At 39.7% G+C, this 19,919-nt stretch overlaps 1 protein-coding gene across 3 annotated transcripts in view; it reads left to right on the top strand.

Moving 5' to 3' along the window:
• Positions 1-342: 342 nt before the first annotated feature.
• The window catches only part of rnf175 (ring finger protein 175), a 35,131-nt gene continuing 15,554 nt past the window's right edge, over positions 343-19,919 (top strand). Inside the window, exons 1-4 of one of the 3 annotated variants that reach the window (XM_078212902.1) lie at positions 343-471; positions 4,991-5,031; positions 7,728-7,869; positions 14,265-14,419. In XM_078212902.1, coding sequence (XP_078069028.1) covers positions 421-471; positions 4,991-5,031; positions 7,728-7,869; positions 14,265-14,419 — 389 coding nt within the window. In that variant the 5' untranslated portion in view covers positions 343-420. The remainder of the gene's footprint in view (positions 472-4,990; positions 5,032-7,727; positions 7,870-14,264; positions 14,420-19,919) is intronic. The other 2 variants (XM_078212911.1, XR_013497770.1) reach the window with 2 other exon arrangements.

The raw sequence follows: 19,919 nt of genomic DNA, 5'->3' as shown, positions 1-19,919 counted from the left end.
CAGAGGTTAATTGCAATTGCTTGTGGAAATTACTTGGCAAGATAAAAACAGCAAAGAAATCACATTGTGAAACTTACTGTAAAAACACATTCTGCTCCTGTATCTTATGGCCGTGTGGAATCTGGATCTCGCTTCGTCAAAACTAGTGGCAAAAGGATCTTCCCACCAACCGGCTGCGCTGTCGATTGCCAACATCCTTAATGCGCACGCGCGCCGCCGGGAAACACACTGGCGCCGTGATTTGAGTGACGCGCAGGCGCCGTGGCTTGCCAGGAAACGCGCAGAGGCCGTGGTTTCCCTGGAGACGCGCAGGCGCCGTGGCTCTCCTGAAGACGCGCAGGCGCCGTGGCTCCTCGAGTGACACGCAAGCGCTGTGGCGGCGCAGTTGCTGCCCTTCCCCCTCCTCACCGCGGGCTGGAGATGGCGGTCGTGGCAGCTCAGGTGCTGGAATTGGATGTCGAGGAGCAACAGGTAAATGTGGGCCTGGCCGGCGGTGCGACCTGAGCACCGAGGCCGTTCTACCTCCTCCAGTCTCGCTCCTTGAGCGGAGGCGAGTGTCAGTGTCCCGAGGTCGGGAGTCGCGGCTCCGGCTGCAGAGCCCGGGCTGCTCCGGGGAGATTCCACCCCGGCTTCACCGACTGAGGTTGAATGTTACACTGATAGCAGTCCTCAAAGAGCCCGGGGTTTGAGCTGGCAGGAGGAGGGGAATGGGCCTGGCTGCTGAACCCCTGTGCCCGGGACTGTCACTGTCAGACTGCTGGATATGGCTCAGCTCCTCCAGACGGTCCTCCACCTTTCCCCTCAGCAGTAACTTCCAAGATCCGCTTTATTATTTAAACAACAGTCGATTTTATATCCAATTCATGGACGGTGAAGACAACTGGGCTCAATTTTAATAAACAGACCAAAAAGCTATTTAGTTCCGTATCACAAGGTGCAGCCCATGTTCAAACCATCAGAGTTTGTCCTTTTTAGATTTCTGTCCATTTGTTAAGTTTAGGTGTAAAGTTTAATTGAACCTTTGTTCCCATGCTGTTGACAGTGATAGCATACATTTCCGATAAATAGTCTCTCTTTGTTCCTTCCGGGGGGTTTGTTAGTTTTTTGGTGTCTGTTTGACTCGGGGGGGGAAGCACAGCAGCCTCTCGACCCACATCAGGACTTGACTGTGCACTCGAGGCTGACGTTTCAGTGCATTACAAGAGCGAGTACTGGAAGAATTGTCAGTGCATTGAAAGACACACATTCACCTTTGTACATCCTACCGCTTTCAGGCGTATGTTAAGCATCATTTTATTGTCGATGGTGCACTTTTGAAATATTTGAGGTGGAAGTTGCTTGATAAATATTTTTTTTCATTTTATCTCCTTGTATTAAGTATGAATTGTCAGTATGAGTTAGAAAGTGAATTGAAATAACTACATTTGGTTAGTACATAATTTCAAATATTCTTTGCTTTTTTAATTTGTACTGTGGATAGATAAGTTTTTAATCATCATTTGTAATGAACAAATACAATTATTTCATTCTATTGGTACTACATACCATTCATCCCAAAATATTGCAGAAATTTAGCAAAGATTTTTGATTCTTATGACGGTTTAAGCCATAAAAGTGGAAACTGAGGAATCATGTAGTCGAGAATGCAATATTTATGTGGCATTCTGTGATGCTTCCTTTACACTTAATTGACTTTTGAGTTAATTCCAATTGTTGAGGCTTATGTAGTGATAGCACTGCATGAGTTTTTAATATTTTGAACAAGAAAAATCTGGCTGGATTTTTTTTTTCTTGAGTATACGCACAATCCCATTCAAGTTTTAATAATGCATTAAAAGCTGCACAAAATTCCCTAGCCCTTGTAGGTTCCGAGTAGACTTTTCCCATTTAAATATAAGACCATAAGACATAGGAGCAGAATTAGGCCACCTGGCCCATTGAGTCTGCTCCGCCATTCAATCATGGCTGATGTTTTTCTCATCCCCATTCTCCTGCCTTTTCCCCATAACCCCTGATCCCCTTATTAATCAAGAACCTATCTATCTCTATCTTAAAGACATTCAATGACCTGGCCTCCACAGCCTTCTGTGGCAGAGTTCCACAGATTCACCACTCTCTGGCTGAAGAAATTCCTCCTCATCTCTATTTTACAGGATCGTCCCTTTAGCCTGAGGTTGTGCCCTCTGGTTCTAGTTTTTCCTACTAGTGGAAACATCCTCTCCACGTCCATTCTATCCAGGCCTCGCAGTATCCTGTAAGTTTCAATAAGATCCCCCCCCCTCATCCTTCTAAACTTAGAGTACAGACCCAGAGTCCTCAACTGTTCCTCATACAACAATCTCTTCATTCCAGGGATCATTCTTGTGAACCTCCTCTGGACCCTTTCCAAGGCCAGCACATCCTTAGATATGGGGCCTAAAACAGCTCACAATCCTCCAAATGGGGTCTGCCCAGAGCCTTATACAGCCTCAGGAGTACATCCTACTCTTGTATTATAGCCCTCTTGGTGTGAATGCTAACATTGCATTTGCCTTCCTAACTGCTGACTGAACCTGCACGTTAACCTTAAGAGAATCTTGAACAATGACTTCCAAGAACCTTTGTGTATATGCATGGAGATCTATTCATTTATACATCATTAGAGTCCAACCACTGATAAGATCTCATAAAGCCAACAGGAATATTAAACTGCATCTTGTACATGTCAGAATTTATTTATACATACATACATGGGAAATACAGAGGTAAAGAAATGGAGATGATTCAAACTACCAAGAATTTTTTGTTATATGAAAATGTTAAAGTTGGGTTCACTGGTTAAAAAGAGCTCTAGATGAATTTGTTTCATTTTTAAGGTTCTATAAAGATGATTAATGAAGTTAAAATAGAAATGCTTGGAATTATATCACACATTTCAGGATGTTTTGAAATGTTTTAGCAGCCAATGGAGTAGTTTTGATATCTAGTCCATTGTTGAAATGTAGAAAGCAGTCAAGTTCAGACCAACTGTCATGGTAAGGAGTTCAAATACCAAGTAGGCAAGTTAAAACTGGGAAGTCAGGTGTAGAAGGGATGCTGGGCTGGACCTCTTACATTGGTGTGCAACCAGAGACCAATGTCTTCAGGATTGGAAGAAAGGAGGGGGTGTTGGGGGAAGGAGAAGGAACAGTGATAATGGTTCCACATTCTTAGATGGTATATCTATAAATATCTTTCCTATTTGCATTTTATTATAAAAAATGACATCTTGTAACATGCTTGTAACTGTTACTCCAGAAAGTGAGAACACTATGGTGTAAAGAAGGAAATAAATTGCAGTTATATTTGGCAATGTAACTGTAGTTTTCATATTTATTGAGAGAAAATGCACCTTTGGTTGTATGCAGCTGAACAAATGAGCAGTTTTGATTGCTTTAGCTTATTACACCATATGCTGACTGATCATAGTTTATTTGATGTATCTTAAAGATGGTGACAAACTAGTTTTATTCTTGGGGTACTGATCATTATAAAAACATTGTGTTCCACAATAAGACTTTCTGTGAAGCTGTGGGAATGGGACTAACTTGCTCATTCACTGTGGAATAGTAACTTCAGGGCTAAAGTAATGTCAATTTGAATTGGAGTATATCTATACTCCAAACAAGGAAAGGTTCCTAGTAGACTTTTCTCATTTAAATATATGCATGGAGATCTTATTCATTGATACATCATTTGAGTCCAACCACTGATGAGATCTCATAAAGCCAACAGGAATATTAAACTACATCTTGTACGTGTCTGTGATGATCTTGTTACAACAGTGCTAAACATGCTGGATAACTGGGGCATGAAATCAATAACAACAATACTAGTTAGCACAGTGGGCTAGGGAATTTTGTGCAGCTTTTAAACATATAGGCAATCCCTTGACCTGAAAGTAGGCCTTAAAATGACTGAAGTTCTTGATGCTGAGAGTTATGACACCCAAACTGCCTTCAGAGGTGTGACGATGTAACAGACCCCAAACTATTTTCCCCAAACTATGTTACATTTTAACATTTGTAAATTATCATGAGCCTGAACAGCAGCAAAAATAAAACTGCAGTAAAGCAGGATGGTAAAATTCAGTATATAATTATCAAAGTTCATGTATTATAGATCAACGGACAGTACAATTTCTGTTATCTGGCATGTTTTGAGAATGGGAGATGCTGGTTAGTTAAATATGCCAGTTAACTGAGCTATAAGGTAAGCTCTACATTTTCACCCAGTCAGAAAGCTCCTGGGTGATCCCGTAATGAGGCAGGTATTGGGGTCCCTCGAGGATAGGAGCACACAAATCTAGTGAGTAATGCCGAGAGAACATTGTTGCTGCAGAACAGTGGGAGGCTGAGTCTGAAAGGAGGACAAGCCACCATTAGCAGCTACCTGTGAGCTTGACAATTATTAACAGTTGTCTGAGAGTGGGACTGACGGGGAATAAGTGTTAGCACAATTTCTGAGGGATGAGAGACATTCCAGTCAAAAAACAGACCTGACTCCAGAACCCCGGTTGCTAAAGTTTGAAGCCATCACTCACTTCCTGACTCAGCCACCCCATTCAGTCAGTGACTGAGTTAGATTTGCTGGCCTCTGTCTGCGCCATGTTGTTGAACTCCTACCCCAGAATCAGTCCCTGAATAATTTTCTCTTGTAGGTATATAATCTAATTTTCTGTCTTGTTATTTTGATAACGTGTTATTCAGGAAGTTGGTTCTGCACGAGGTGCCAGTGGAAGTATAAATTCTGTTCCTATGAGTATGCATCACCAGTTTTATTTTGTTTGTCTCCTGGTTTTAAAAGCCAAAATGCAAAATATCACATTTGTAGCTGAAAACTTTAAAAAGATATATAACCAACTCCACCCTGACCTACAGTGACAGACATTCAGTATCTTGTGAACCTCAGCCTTTTTTTGTTGTGACTTCACTGAGTTTGCACCAACCTAATCAATTGTTTTTGCCTATAGGTGGATCTTTTAAAATTTCCTTCCGATGAAGACCAATGGAGGTAAGCCGTGCTGTGATTAGTACATAATTTCCACTCATTCTTATTATGCTGTAGATTTTTTATTGTATTGGAGCTCATTTAGTGCAATACACAGCAGTGCAATATTAGGCTAAACCTTGGCATTTCATTACCTAGTGTGAAACTTCAGTGAACGTTTCTAATTGTAAGAAATCTCTTCAAAAAAATTGTTCATCAGTTGAATGATTAATTCAAACCTTGAAAGTGTTCCTTCCCCAATCCTATATTTCTATTCAAAAAAAGTGATGGCCTTACTGATTTGAAATTTTTTTTTACAAAATGTGCTATCTTGATTTTCACTGCTTCTGTTATCTATGAAGAGATTTAAAAATAATAGTAGATTAGTTTTTCCTTTTGTTTCAGAGTATGATCCTTTTGACATGAAGATTTATTGGTGCTGTAATGGTTTGTCACTCAATTAGAGGGAGGGGGGGCGGGGAGGAAACAGTTCCCCTTGCGTAGCTATTTCTTTTAGGTTTTCTTGCCTTTCCCCTCCCCATATTTGCCGCCTTTGCTCTGCCTATTCTCCTCCTTTACCTTTTCTTGCTCACACATTACCTCCCTCAGGAAATACTTTGCACGGAATGTTAACATAATCATGACATAACTATAAGATATGGTTACACTTGGTTTGAATTTGCCAGCTACATAGTGTGGAAAATAAAGCTTGGCTGCGGAATAATTCGCTCTTTGTATGCCGTATGGACATCAGGGGGTTATCAATTTATGCCATTATTGCTCGTTTGTATTTCGTTACCTCTAGTCTTGACTATCCCAACACATGTGGTTGGTTTGCTGTCTTCCACACTGCAAAATGCTGCTGCCCTTAGTCCTAGTGCACCAAATCTCCTTCACCCCCGACCCTGTGTTCACTAATCTACCTTGGTTCCCAGCCCAAAAATAACTCAGCTTAAAATTCTAATTTTTGTTTTCAAATCTCTTTCTCGCCTGCCTATTCTTCATCGCCTATTCCCTCTCTTTGTAACTTCCTTCAACCTCACAGTCCTCTATGATATCTCTGTTCCCTCAATTCTGGTTTCTTGCACATCATGATTTTAATTGTTCCGCCGTGGAGGCCATGACTTCAGCTGCCGAGGCTCTTTACTAAACCTCTACTGGCTCTCTATCTCGCTCTCCCCTTTTTAACACACTCATTAAAACTTACCTTTTTCACAAAATTTTTGCCTTAAATGTGTCTCTTTGTAGCTTGGTGCCATATTTTGTTAACTTTTCTGTAACGCACCTTGGGATGGCTTACTCTTTTAAAGTTGCCATATAAATACAAGTTGTTGTATTGTACCTTGCTGCTAGAAAATGTTGTCAAAAGTAAAATAAATTGCAACTTGGGCCTCATTGAATAAGCTTAATAAAAACTTGTGAAATATGGAGCCAAGGTTATTGCATCAAGTTAGATGAAGTGAGAAATGGGAAATAGAAATGGTTCTTGTGAGGCTAACAATGAACATTATTGAACCAGAACTTTAAACTGTATCTAACCCATACTGTAAATGTACGAGAGCTTGATGCTTACTCTTGGTGCCACAAAAACAAAAGGCACTGATTCCTAATAAATATCCCTTACCTTGAGCACCGCGTAAGAAGTTACTGAAATGTAAATGCTGTTAAATAATAAGAGCATATGACAAATTATTTTGTTTCCATTTTTAAAATCTTGGACGTTTTAGGCTTTATTTGAGAAACATTATATCCAGGTGAAACTTGACAAAATACCGGCATTAACCAAGGCATTGTAAATAACCTGTAGGAATTGTTTGTTTCTATTGGTGTCAGGTGTCATAGAATCCCTGCAGTGTAGACGGAGATGCCCTGTTTGCTGTTTATGAGCAGATCTCCCACTCACCTGACGAAGGAGCAGCGCTCCGAAAGCTAGTGGCATTTGCTACCAAATAAACCTGTTGGACTTTAACCTGGTGTTGTTAGACTCCTTACTGTGTTTAGCCCAGTCCAACGCCGGCATCTCCACATCGTGTAGAAGGAGGCCATTTGACCCATCTAGTCTGCACCGACTCTCCGACAGAGCATCTTACCCAGGTTCATCCCCTGCCCTATCCCCGTAACCCCATACATTTATTCTGCTAATCCACCTAACCTGCACATCTTTGGATTGTGGATGGAAACCAGAGCACCCGGCCGAAGCCCACAAAGACATGGGAAGAACATGCAAACTCCACACAGTCACCCAAGCTGGAATTGACCCCAGGTCCGTGATGCTGTGATGCAGCAGTGCTAACCACTGTGCCACCATGCCATCCAAATGTGTCTCCAGTTGCTTTATTTGCCATGTTTGCTTATATAGTGCCATGTCCTAAGTTTCACCTCCCCTCCTGAAATAATTTTTGCTATAGAAAGCATTATAGTAATGTTGGTAAAATGGTTTTGTGACTGGTGGAAAGATATCTTCAAGAAGAATGGGTAGGAGAAAGAGCATTGGGAATAAACAGGAATCATTCCACAACCTCCATTTTGAGTTGTGAAAATTTTCCAGATATACCAGAATTCTTTTTGAAAACAGAGGCCTTCACACAAATACTGTATATTTAATTCATTTTCAAGTCTTCAGCTTAGTATGCTTAAACATTGTGTTTAACAGCTTTTTTCCCTAAACAGTATACACACTTCAGCGTTAAAATTTTATTTTGCAAACTTCATTTTTGTAGATTACAACATGCCAAGATACATGCAAAACACCGCGGACATGAAGCTATGCATGCGGAGATGGTGCTTATTCTTATTGCCACCCTCGTAATAGCTCAAGTTGTGCTAGTCCAGTGGAAACAACGACATTGTAGATCATATAATGTGAGTTTGACCATTAACATTACAACTTCAAATCCATGAATTGTTCTTACACAAGTTTAAACAATTCGTTTGTCTCAAATTAGCAGATTTGCTCTCCAGGCCAGTTAAATGTGGGGATAAGGCAGATTGCTTTGGCAGTGAATAAGTGAGCTTTGTTCTGTATTGTTCTGTGCTGTATCTGATCTTGAATTGACTAATGTTGCCATGTGGTACCCAGTTTTGGCCTCCTTCACCGAGGTCACAAAAAATTAAGATAAGAACATAGGACTTGCTTAGGAGCAGGAGTAGGCCATTCAGCCCTTTAAACCTGCTCCACTATCCAATAAGATCTTGGATGATCTAATTGTAATCGCAACTCTACGTTTGCCTCCTCATAACCCCCAACTTGTCTATCAAAATCTATCCAACACAGCCTCCACTGCTTTCTGGAGAAAAAGACAAACTAACAACCCTCAGAAAAAATCCCCTCATCTCTGTCTTAACAGGGAGGCCTCTTATTTTTAAACTGTGTCCCCAGTTCAAGTCTGCACCACAAGAGGAAACATCTTCCCTATAAAGTTCCCTCAAATATGTTTCATTACCTTTCAGGATCACCTTTCGTTCTTCTAAACTCCAGTGGGTATAGGCCCAACCTGTTCAACCTTGCTTCATAAGATAAATCTTTGATCCCAGGAATGAATCGAGTGAACCTTCTCTGAACTGCTTATGCAATTATATTCTTTTTTCAAATAAGACGACCGCAATGTAGGTGGCACTACAGATGTGTAGATTAGGTGGATTAGCCAAGGCAAGATGTGTGGTTACGGATAGGGCAGAGGGGATGGCCTGGGTGGGATGCTCTTTCGGAGAGTCGGTGCAGACTCAGTGGGTTTGATGACCTCCTTCTGCACTGTAGGGGTTCTATGTGATCTTACCAAGGCCCTGTATAGCTGCAGTGAAACCTCCCCACTTTTATCATCCAGTCCCCTTGCAATAAATGCCAATGTTCCATTTATTTTTCTAACCACCAGCTGTACCTGAATACTAGCATTTTGTGATTCATGTACCAGCATGTACACATTCCTTTATACTACGGAGTTCTGCAATCTCTCTACATTTAAATTGTATATTATTCTTCCTACCAGAGTGGACAAGTTCTCATTTTCCCACACTAAACACCATCTGCCAAATCTTTGCCCACTCATCTAACCTATCTACATCCCTTTGTGGACTCTACCTCCTGCTGAGAGCTCTGGAGCCACATGTTGGCCAGACCAGGTAAGGACAGCAGATTTCCTTCCCTAAAGGACATTAGTGAACCAGATGGGTTTTTCCGACAATGGTTTCATGGTCATCAGTAGATTCTTAATTCCAGATATTTTTTATTGAATTCTAATTCCACCATCTAGCATGGCAAGATTCAAACCTGGGTCCCCAGAATATTAGTTGAGTTTCTGGATTAATAGTTTAGCGATAGTACCACTAGGCCATCGCCTCCCCCCACACTCACGCTCACCTTATTTGCTCTTTTCCTTTTTAAATTAGTGTCCGTTTTTACTTTTAGCTAGCTTTCTCTCATATTCTACTTTCTCCTCTTTTTCTAGTCTTTCTTGGCTAGTTCTTAAAACTTGTTCAACCTTCTGACCTCTCACTAACCTTCACAGAATTGTACAGTATTTCTTTCAATTTGATACTATCCTTAACTTCCTTATTTAACCATGGATGATGCATCTTTCTCAAGGAGCCTTTTTTTTTCTCATTGTGGCAAACTTTCAGAATCATACAGCGCAGAAAGAGGCCCTTTGACCCATCATGTCTGCTCTGGCCATCAAGCACCTCTCTATTCTAATTCCATTTTCTGGCACTTGATCCATCGCCTTGTATGCTATGGCATTTCAAGTACTTATCTAAATGCTTGATAAATGTGAAAAATATAAAACAGGTAGTATGAGTTTCTACAAGTGTTTGCTGAGAGTTATTAAATACCTCCTTAAAAATCTACTGCTGCATTCCCAGTGTCATACCATTTAACCTAGTTTCCCAGTTCACATTAGCCAACTTTGCCAGAATATCTTTGTAATTACCTTTATTTAGTTTAAAACATTAGTGCTTGGCCCACACTTCACATCTTTAAACTAATGTGAAATTCTGCTGTCACCTAGAGGCTCCTTTACTATGGGCTTATTGATTAATGCTAGCTCGTTGCTCATCACTAGGTCTGGCATAGCAGGCTTCCTGGTTGACTCTAGAGTATACTGCTCTAAGAAATTGTCCCAAATACAGTCTATGAACTCCTTTTCCAAGTTACCTTTGTCAATCTGATTTGCCCAGAGGAAAGCCACACGTGATTAGTGCAATGCTTCTTTTACATGCCCCATTTATTTACTGTATGCTCTGTCCTACACCGTGACTACTGTTAGGGGCCTATAAACTACTCCCATAAGTAATTTCTTACTGTTCTTATTTCATAACTCCACAAACTGATTCTATGTCTTTCTCTTTCAAGCAAGGGTCATCTCTCACTACTCTACCAGTAACACCTCGAGTTACCCCACCATCTTTTCCTAGCTTCCTGTCATTCCGAAATGTCAAATACCATTCCATGTTCAGGTCCCTGCCTTAGTCACTTTTCAACTGTGTCTTTGTAATGGCTATCAGATCACACAAATTTATTTCTATCTGTGTTAGCTGTACCTCCATCTTGTTATGAATGCTGCGTACACTCAGATACAGAGCCATTAACTCTGCCTTTTTACCATTTTTGCAATCTAGTGCTTCTTCTTCTACTTCTTGAGTATACTGTCCTTTACTGCCACTGTGTTCCTACTCTCCTACCTTCAACCCCACTTTAGTGGCTTTCTGTACCATGTTACCATCTTTATCTTATGCAACGATCCTTCCTGCCACACTATAGTTATCATTACTCAAATTCCTACCCCTGCTCTATTACCTTGTTTCTCTTTTACCATATCCTATATCACATGATCCCTCCCCTCTACTATTTAGTTTAAAGCCCTCTCCACAGCCCTAGTTATATGATTCACCAAAACGTTGGTCACAGCATGGTTCAGGTGAAGAGCATCCCAATGGTACAGCTCCCTCTTTCCCCAATACTAGTGTCAGTGGCTCATGAATGGAAAGTCTAGTCATTGATGTCAGCTTTTGAGAAATACATTTAACTCTCTATCTACCCTACTTCAGTTCAGTTGTGGCTTGGGTGTAGTGTGGCTCAGTAACCCAGAGATTAGTTACCTTTGTGATTCAGCTTTCTATTTTAGCCCTTGGGTGCTCATAATTTTTAAGCAGAACCTCTCTCCTAGTTCTATCTTACTGGTACCTACACGGACCATGACAACTGGACCCTCCCCCTCTCACAGCAGGTTCCTCTCCAGTCCTGAATGGATGTCCCGAGCTCTGACACTGAGTAGGAGGCAACACAGCCTCCTAGACTCAAACGTTTGGCCGGAGAGCTGTCTCTGTCGTCTTGAGTATACTGTCCTTTCCCAACCCCATTTTAATGGCTTCCTGCACCATGTTACCATGGTCAGTTTGTTTAACCACCCCTAAATATACCAAAATATCAGAAGTCTGTATGCACATTTTTTTTCTATTTGTTTAGTAAAGATCCTAACTACTCATTTTGAATCATATTTATAAAATGACTGGGTATTTTAAGCACATTTTTACATTCAGGATCAAATCATGACTGTAACGAGGAAAACAGGCACAAGGGGTCGCAGACTGGATTTTGACGTATGATCAAAATTATAAGATTTGTTTGATTGCTCTTGAATTATTAATTTTCAAATGAGCTATGATAATGCACCTTGTTAACTGTACACATACCAGAGTTTGTGTAGATTTGAAAATATACATATTAGATACAGGCAATGTGTGAAGGCTGCTATGAAACATGTATGCACTGATTTTTATAAACTCATAATGTCTGTACAAATGAAATATACATTAAATATGTTCCCTTGATCTTTCTCCCTTTTGCCTGCTTCATAATTTACACTTGTAAATACCTAACAATGCTCCAATTTGGTAACAAGGAACTTTAACCATGTTCAATTCTCCCTTGAGATAGCAGGTGGCTGTAGACAAGTTACTAAAATATACCTGCTCCGAAGCTAAATTTGAACATAAAGATTCAATTCAGATCAAGTCATCTGTTATGTTTTGTTGTTACTAATGATTTGAATAAGAGCAGCCTGTTTGTATTTTGGGAATTTTCATTAGCCTTTGTGCAGCTGCCACCTACAAACTTGTAATCATAATGGTGTGAAGCACAGATCTTCATTTATGTGCAGTTTGGTACTCCTATTTCAGTTGCACTGTAATGGATCTAAGATGGCTGCTGCTATCATGAGGTTAACGGATAGATTATTTTGGCTGTTGTGAAGCAATATCTGCTGTTACAGCTTGATTTTTCACAGTCACATGCATTGTCCATTTTTAATACTGCTCCTGTTTTAACAAGTAATTTAAATTAGTTTTTGTAAAAAAAATGGCGCTTTAATTCTTGTTTTGAAATCTAGTAATAAAAGAAACAGGCTTACTTAATGTAGAGGAAATTGGGAGAGAATGCCATCTTATTTTCAGACCTTTCTGGATAGTAATAATTGCTGCCATTTAACTTAAGAATTATTGCAAAGCTGCAGGGTAGTAAAATTGTGTGGCCCATGGCAAACTGTGACCTGGCAGATTGCACACTTCACTCAAACACTGTAAATTGTAAAACAAACTTTTGAGTGATCCTTGATTTTTAAATTGTAAACTCTTTTTATTAAAAAATGGGACAGAGTAAAATCTGAAAGCATTAATTTTAAATATGTGCGGTGTTTGATTAACCCTGTTAGCTAAATTTGTATTATGTTGGTGCAAAATGAGGTAGGGATGGTAGAAGTGAAATCTCATTATCCTCTTATTAACCCATGGCTTACTGATCATTTAGCACGTTAAATATGCATAAATAAAAGTTAGCGTAAAGCAATTAAAAACGTGAATCGCAGCTGTTATTTCTGTCTGCGCACTGGCCGTACTGTAAATTCAGTCAACTTTATGAACTTCATTTGCAAGACAAGCCAGACCGAAAATCGGTAGTGATAAATTAAATGTCCTGCTGCCTTCTAATTATTTAGACCCCCACTTTAGGATTTGCTTGAGGTCCAGGTCCTGTTTAGCTCATTTAAGCCTTTTAATGAGAAAAACATTTAGCCTTTGGGCAATAGTCTGATTTGTCAGGAAATTCCATGGGATATGATGTATGGATAAGTAAAATTTGTGCTAATATAATCCAGATGGTAATGGTGCCATTAAACAATAAAGTAGATGATGTGTTTTTCTATATATCCAGATGTTGACTGTACCAGCACCAGTATTATTAAGACTGCAGACGCACAACTGTGTCTTGTTTTATCAAATGACTACTGAATTTTGCAGTCCAGCAGGATAGCATGTCCACAATACTTTAATTGTTCTAGAAATGCTTATTGTCATTTTTCTGGATTATATTGTATAATTGCTGTATTCCATCAAATAGTTGAAATAAATTTGTCCTAACCAAATTAACTTCCCAGGGTTATGGAGTGAAATCTATTAGTAAGGGACTTGTAACTAGCAATCAACTTTCTGAATGAGAATCTAGATCTTGATGAAAAAAGGAAAGTCTAATTCGAAGTGATCTTAGTTTCAGAAGTTGTTAACTTTCTCTTCAATTTAATATAGTCAGTTTTTAAATTGATCAGCTCCTACTAATGGAGTTGTTATGCTACAATTAACTCCATAAACTGTATCAACAGCATCTGATCCAGATATAGTTCTGACCTGGGCATAGAATGTGCTATAATCTATTAAATGCTTTTTATTAATTCAGAGGAAATATAAAATCCCTTGCCCCAAAAAGTTCCAGTTTTTCTGATGGTCATTAAATTACTTTTTTTGTACAGACTGAAATTCGAAAGTACAAGAGTAATCCAATGTTAAAATGATGTCTATATTATTGTAGTATTAAAATGCTTTGTATTTTTCCACCAAAGTTTGAGTCTTTTATTCAGCGGTTTATTAATGAATGAAGAACTCATTTTTAATGTCGTTCATTGAATTGTGATTCATATTTGTTACACCAGCAAGCTAGCTGTATGTTTATTAGAATTTAGTGAGTAGATCTTCTATAATTTTACTGTTAGACTCTTAGAAATTCCTGACTAACTTCACTACAAGATGAAAATTCTTGACTGTGATGTTGTCTTACTATAAATATAACGCTACGGTAAAGCTGGATCATTAACAATTTTTCTAATTTGTCATGCTATGAAAATAAACTGCATTTACTTGTTTTATTTAATGATATGTAGAAATTGTGCTGTGGGCAGATAAATGTTCATAATGAACTTGTGCATTTTCTTTGACAGCTGGTCACCTTGCTCCAGATGTGGATTGTTCCTTTATATTTCACAGTAAAACTTTACTGGTGGCGCTTTCTCTCCACATGGGGGATGTTCTCTGTTGTTACCAGTTATGTCATCTTCAGAGCTACCCGTAAACCCCTTTCTGGAAGAACACCACGGTATGTACTCAAAAGTGAAAATTGGGTCTTTTTTTTCACTATACATTTGTTCTGCCTTACTAATTATGGGTTGTGTGACTAAAATAGTGAGCAATTTATTTTTAACACTAAGTGATAGGCAGATACAGTTTAATTGCACATCTAGCGCGTTTCTCAATTTTTCATGAAATAATCTGACATCTGTATTGCATATTCACGAGCTGTTTATTGTTAACACAAATGGCTTCCTTGAAGAATCTTTAATTTTATGTGTATATAGTTTTCAAATTCTTCTTTACAACAGCTTAATCATCAAATATAGTACAAAAATGCAATCTTCATTGTTTGCAAGGTACCAGGCGTGAAATCAACATTAAGCGTGTTAGAATCCAATGTGCAACATCTAGTTAATCTATTTTTTATTACAAATGTATGCACCTACATTTTTAGAATTGAAGTCTGTACCTCTTTTTTTTTATAGATTCATGAGAGAATTCGCAATTTATGCTCACAAAACTTATATGAAGCAGTCCCAATTCTTAACCTTTGACAGTTTGAGCCAAGTTTCAACTTTTAGCTGTGGCTTAATCCTTTGTTAGCTTCTTTCTGCAAAACAGAACCTTGTAGTGTATTCCTCCAGTTGCTTGATTAATGTATGTGTGCATCACAGAATCTTCCAACATGCAATCACTGAAAGCTTGTCACTAAGATTTGATTTATAACACCAAAAAAAATCAGCTGTATGCATGTGTGTGTTTCCATTTGTACATATTCCGAGATATTGTTTTCTGAGTTAAAGGATATATAGCTTGCTAACAAAGGATTTTATGTCATGTAGGCATGAACATTTCAACCACTAATCTACTGTGACTAAATAAATGTTTTGCTTTTTTCCTCCAGCCCTACAACCCTCCAAGAACTTTGTATTCCTCCAATCTTGGCCTCTTGTACACCCCTGCTTCATTTGACCCCCACTGACGACCTTCTAGGCATAGGAACAACTGAAATAGGCACAAGAGTAGACACTATGGCTTCTTTAACTTGCTCAGCTATTCACTAACGTCGTGGCTGATCTGCAACCACATTAAAAGCTATTCTGAAACAATGCCAAATAACTGACCATAAGTGGGAACAATTTGCTCAAGTTAAAGTATAGAGAATAACCATCCATGAAGACCTTGATCAAAAAAAAGTCTACTTCAGATCATTTTTTACTTCTAATTAACATCGTCAATTTTTAAATAGATCAGCTCCTACAGATGGAGTTGTTATGCATCAATTACTCTGTAAATGGCATCAGCAGCATTTGATCCACATATAGTTCTGATCTGGGCATAGAATGTGTTGCAATCTATAAAGTGCTTTTACTGAGGAAATATAAACTCCCTTGCCCCAAAAAGTTCCAGTTTTTCTGGTATTCATTAAATCACCTTTTTATACAGACTGAAGTTCAGAAGTACAAATGTATCCCTATGTTAAAATAGTATCTATTTAGCTGTGGTGTTGAAATGCTAGGTGACCTTGCTCATTCGGTGAGCTGGCACAGACACAATGGGCCAAATGGCCGCCACCTGCATCTTTATAATTCTGTGATTCTGAAGAGCAAAGTTAGATTCATTTAGGCAATAACTCATCAATGAACTAAGGGCTAATTTTTTGGTCCGCATTGTTGATACTGAAAGTAAATGCTAGCTAAGGAAGGTATTGAAGACAGCCAGAATATAATCTGTTTCTTTGCAGTTGGTTTTTTGGTGACTGATGAGGAGAAACACCAGGTTGAGAACCTTGGTTTTTTTTTTGAAGCAACTTCCTCAGCTGGCATTTACTTTCAGTATTAACAATGCAACAGGCCTTGAGCGCTCTTTATATTTCATTTGCCTAAATAAATCACTTCTCATTTATCAATGCAGCATAAAAGATCATCTTTGGAATTAGTTCATCAGATGTTTACACTACATAATGTGATCATCATAACTGTGCCTTCATGATCACAATATCTGAACTGGCAAATCATCCTTTTTCTTGCCACCAGGTCTTCATTAGTATCTTGCATGCACATATATGCTCATGTAGAAGCTGACCCACAGGAAAGGATGCCCTCTGCTCCAAAAGAAATCCAGAACACACGAGAAAAGAGTCAATATATAAATCACTTATTCACCAAAATTAGTACATTTTTTCTTTTATTTTTTCAAACAGTACTTGTGCCATCTGTTTTTCTGCTTCAACTCTCATTTTTGATAGTTCTGACTCTGTTAAAGCTCTTTTAACTTCCTTCATATTGACCAAATTTCTCCAGTATTAAATCAACATTAGAGTGCGGAGGGTTGCAATTTAAATATCTCGTCAGTGGAAGAGTAGAGGAACAGTTGATAGGCATATGTTTCACTGCTTCTCAGTGCTAAGTAATTATTTTTCTCAACTGTAATTATGGCTTATATTGCTGAATTAAGGCTGTTACCTCCCTGTATTCACATCATGGGTTCAATTGAACTAGCCTTTTCAACTTGTTTGTCTTTGCCCTTCCAGAATATTAACCCCATTGTCTTTGTATTCGAGATGAGGCCAATAACCTGTTTTCAACTACAGCCAGGCCATTTTGCTATCCCTTGGAAAATCAGAAAGCACGGTCACGCCAGAGTGAACCTCGCTTTTCAAATCTCATGGGATTTGAACCCCACTCTGCCGATCCCATGTATTGTTCTATGTTTTATTTTCTGTTATTTTATGTTTAATTTTCTGTCTAACCTCGAAGACCAGCTCTGATTTTTCATAAGCAAATGAGAAAAATAATGTGTGTGAAAACAAGTTTTAGCAGACACATGAATCCAAAATTGGGAAGTAGATAGCACTGAAGGTGAACAGGGTAAAAGAGGCAAATAAAAATTCAGTTGCAGAAAAAGCGCAGAACTTCTTCAAACTGGGCATTCCTGAAAGAGAAACGACAATGAATTAAACACTAAACTAAGGCAAAATACCGTGGACACTAGAAAACTGAAACAGATCATGCAGGAAACATTCAGTAGGTAAGGCAGCATCGCGAGAGAGTTAATGGCCTAGAACTTGTGATCTTCAGGTTGTTGGAGCCAGGGCATACAATCCAAGATATGTGTGTGGCTCCCGCAGAAGTCCTGAAGCACTAAGCTCTGGCAATTGCCCAGGGAGTTTGAACTCCTCTGGGCCATCCACAAAGTCTTGATTCTGAAGTACATTTGGAGACTTGAGACAATTCCAACATGCTTGACTGGATAGTTATCAAGGAAATGCTAAACAGGAAAATCCTAATTTAAATGCTGGATAATCTCACAATTGACCCCTGATCAATCACACTGACCCCTGACTCCCCTTTCGACCCCATGACTACCCTACTCTGATTCCCAACTATGCCCACCCAAACTCCCAACTGGACCTCCTACCAATCCTCCCAAACACGCTAACACACAACCACCTAACTGCACCCCCCCCGGCCCCAAACAAGACCTGACTAGGCCCCACCACCCGACTACCCCTTAACCTGACTTGACTATTCTCCCTAACCATCACACCCACCACATGCCCTTCCCAATCTGTCCATCTCACCAACCTGCCCATCATACCCACTTACCAACCACCCTACCCCCTCACACAGCCACCCACTTACCCATTCAACAGCATTCATACTAGGCATTTAAACATGACTTTCGAGCAGCTTATGCAGTAAAAAGTGAGAGCATTCTGTTCTTTCCCAACTCACCCATACTACAGCGCTCAGGCAGAGTTCTTGGATGGAAGCTTTGCTGTCCATTTCTGAAGATGCCAGGCTCAGAAGGCCTGGCTAGAAATGCAGTGTCGGGAAGGGCAAAAGTAGGAACGGAGTAGCAATGTAATGATGATTGTCACCCTGCGGAAGATATGGTCCCATAACTTAGTAAAATGACCTTTCATTGGAATTGGAAGATGTTGGTGATCAACAATTTTATAGGAAATGGAAGGCCAGAAAGGGGTGTGTGGGAAGCAAGAAAGAGCAGAAGGGAGAAATTTATGATAAAATGAAGGCAGGGGTGACTAAATGACAGGGTGGAATCTTACTACAATTTGGCAAAGTGTCATTTCTGGTGAGAACCCCCCCCCCCCCCCCCGGCATCAGTTTCTCGCCCATTATGGGTGTGATTACGTTATTGGCGATGGTCAATGAAAATCGGAAAGCACGGTCACTCCAGAGTGAACCGCGCTTTCCAAATCTCATGGGATATTTGACCACACTCTGCCGATCCCATGCTCGGAGAATGCCAGGTCAAAATCCCCTTCCAAAGTGATTATGGTTCAGGCCAAACTGAGGGGATAATGGTGCATTATAGAAACTAAGGATGTGTCCACAGTTGGTGTAAATGCTTACAGCAGAATAGCAGAGGAGGAAAAAGCAAGGAAAGTCTGAAAAAAAAGTGAAGGCTTCCATGACCCAGAAATTTGGCAGAAAAATTAACCTATTGAGAAAAGAGCATATTAAATGACTCCACTTCAGTTTCTTCTCCTCCACCCCCCCCCCCCCCCCCAATCATACTCTACTTTAAATAAGTAAATATATTCTCGTATATCTTTTATACTTCGGATTATTGTGTTGCTTAATTTTCTGCTTGGAGACCTGACTCTAGTTTTACTGCACAGCAGGCATTAATATAGTATCTATAACAAATAAAATGCTCTAAGGCGGTTCACTGATGTGTAACAAAATAGAAAACATTGACACTGGAGCAAAGAAGTGAGTAATAGGCAAGGTGAATGAAAAACTGGTCAAAGCAGTGAATTGTAAGGATGGTTTAAAGACAGTTGATGAGCACAGGGCACTGGCATCAGCAGGCACAGCTATTAATGAGTGGGGTACAAAGAAGGGGCCATCCACAGGCAAGAGTTAAAAGTGGTTGAATTGCAGGGCTGGGAGGGATGAGTTGGAGATCTTGAGGTACAGATGGGTGAGAGCATGTCTGAGGAGACAGATGTTTTGCATTGGTCTGAAGTTAAAACTACCTTCAAGTATCATGCAGAAATAATGGCCTAGGTTTAGTAGTGGTGATGACACAAAACTGACAGCAAGTTCAGAGAATAATACAAAAATCTCGAAGTTACAGTCAGTGATTCTACCCTTCAGAGGATGTACTGTTGAGGTCTTCATGTTGTGCAGCCCCTAAAAGGCAGGCAATGATGCTGTGGTATTGTCACTCGGATAATGCCCTGGGTTTGAACCTCATCATGGCAGATGCTGAAATTCTGTAACTAAAAGTCTAATAATGGCCATGAAGCATTGTCGTAAAAACCCATGTGGTTCACTAATGACCCTTACCTGGTCAGGCCTACATGTGACTCCAGACCCACGGCACAGCAATGTGGTTGACTCTTTAAATGCCCTCTGAAAATGGCCTAGCATTCCACTCAGTTCGAGAGCAATTCGGGATAGGCAATGCATGCTGGCCCAGCCAGCAACACCCACATTCCTGATCGAATAAAAAAAATCACTCAGTGAATTGACATAAAATTCCACTTGTAT

Source organism: Mustelus asterias, chromosome 1 (genome assembly GCF_964213995.1).
Source record: "Mustelus asterias chromosome 1, sMusAst1.hap1.1, whole genome shotgun sequence".
Classification (NCBI taxonomy): Eukaryota; Metazoa; Chordata; class Chondrichthyes; order Carcharhiniformes; family Triakidae; genus Mustelus; species Mustelus asterias.
This window is presented reverse-complemented; position numbering and strand designations above follow the sequence as displayed.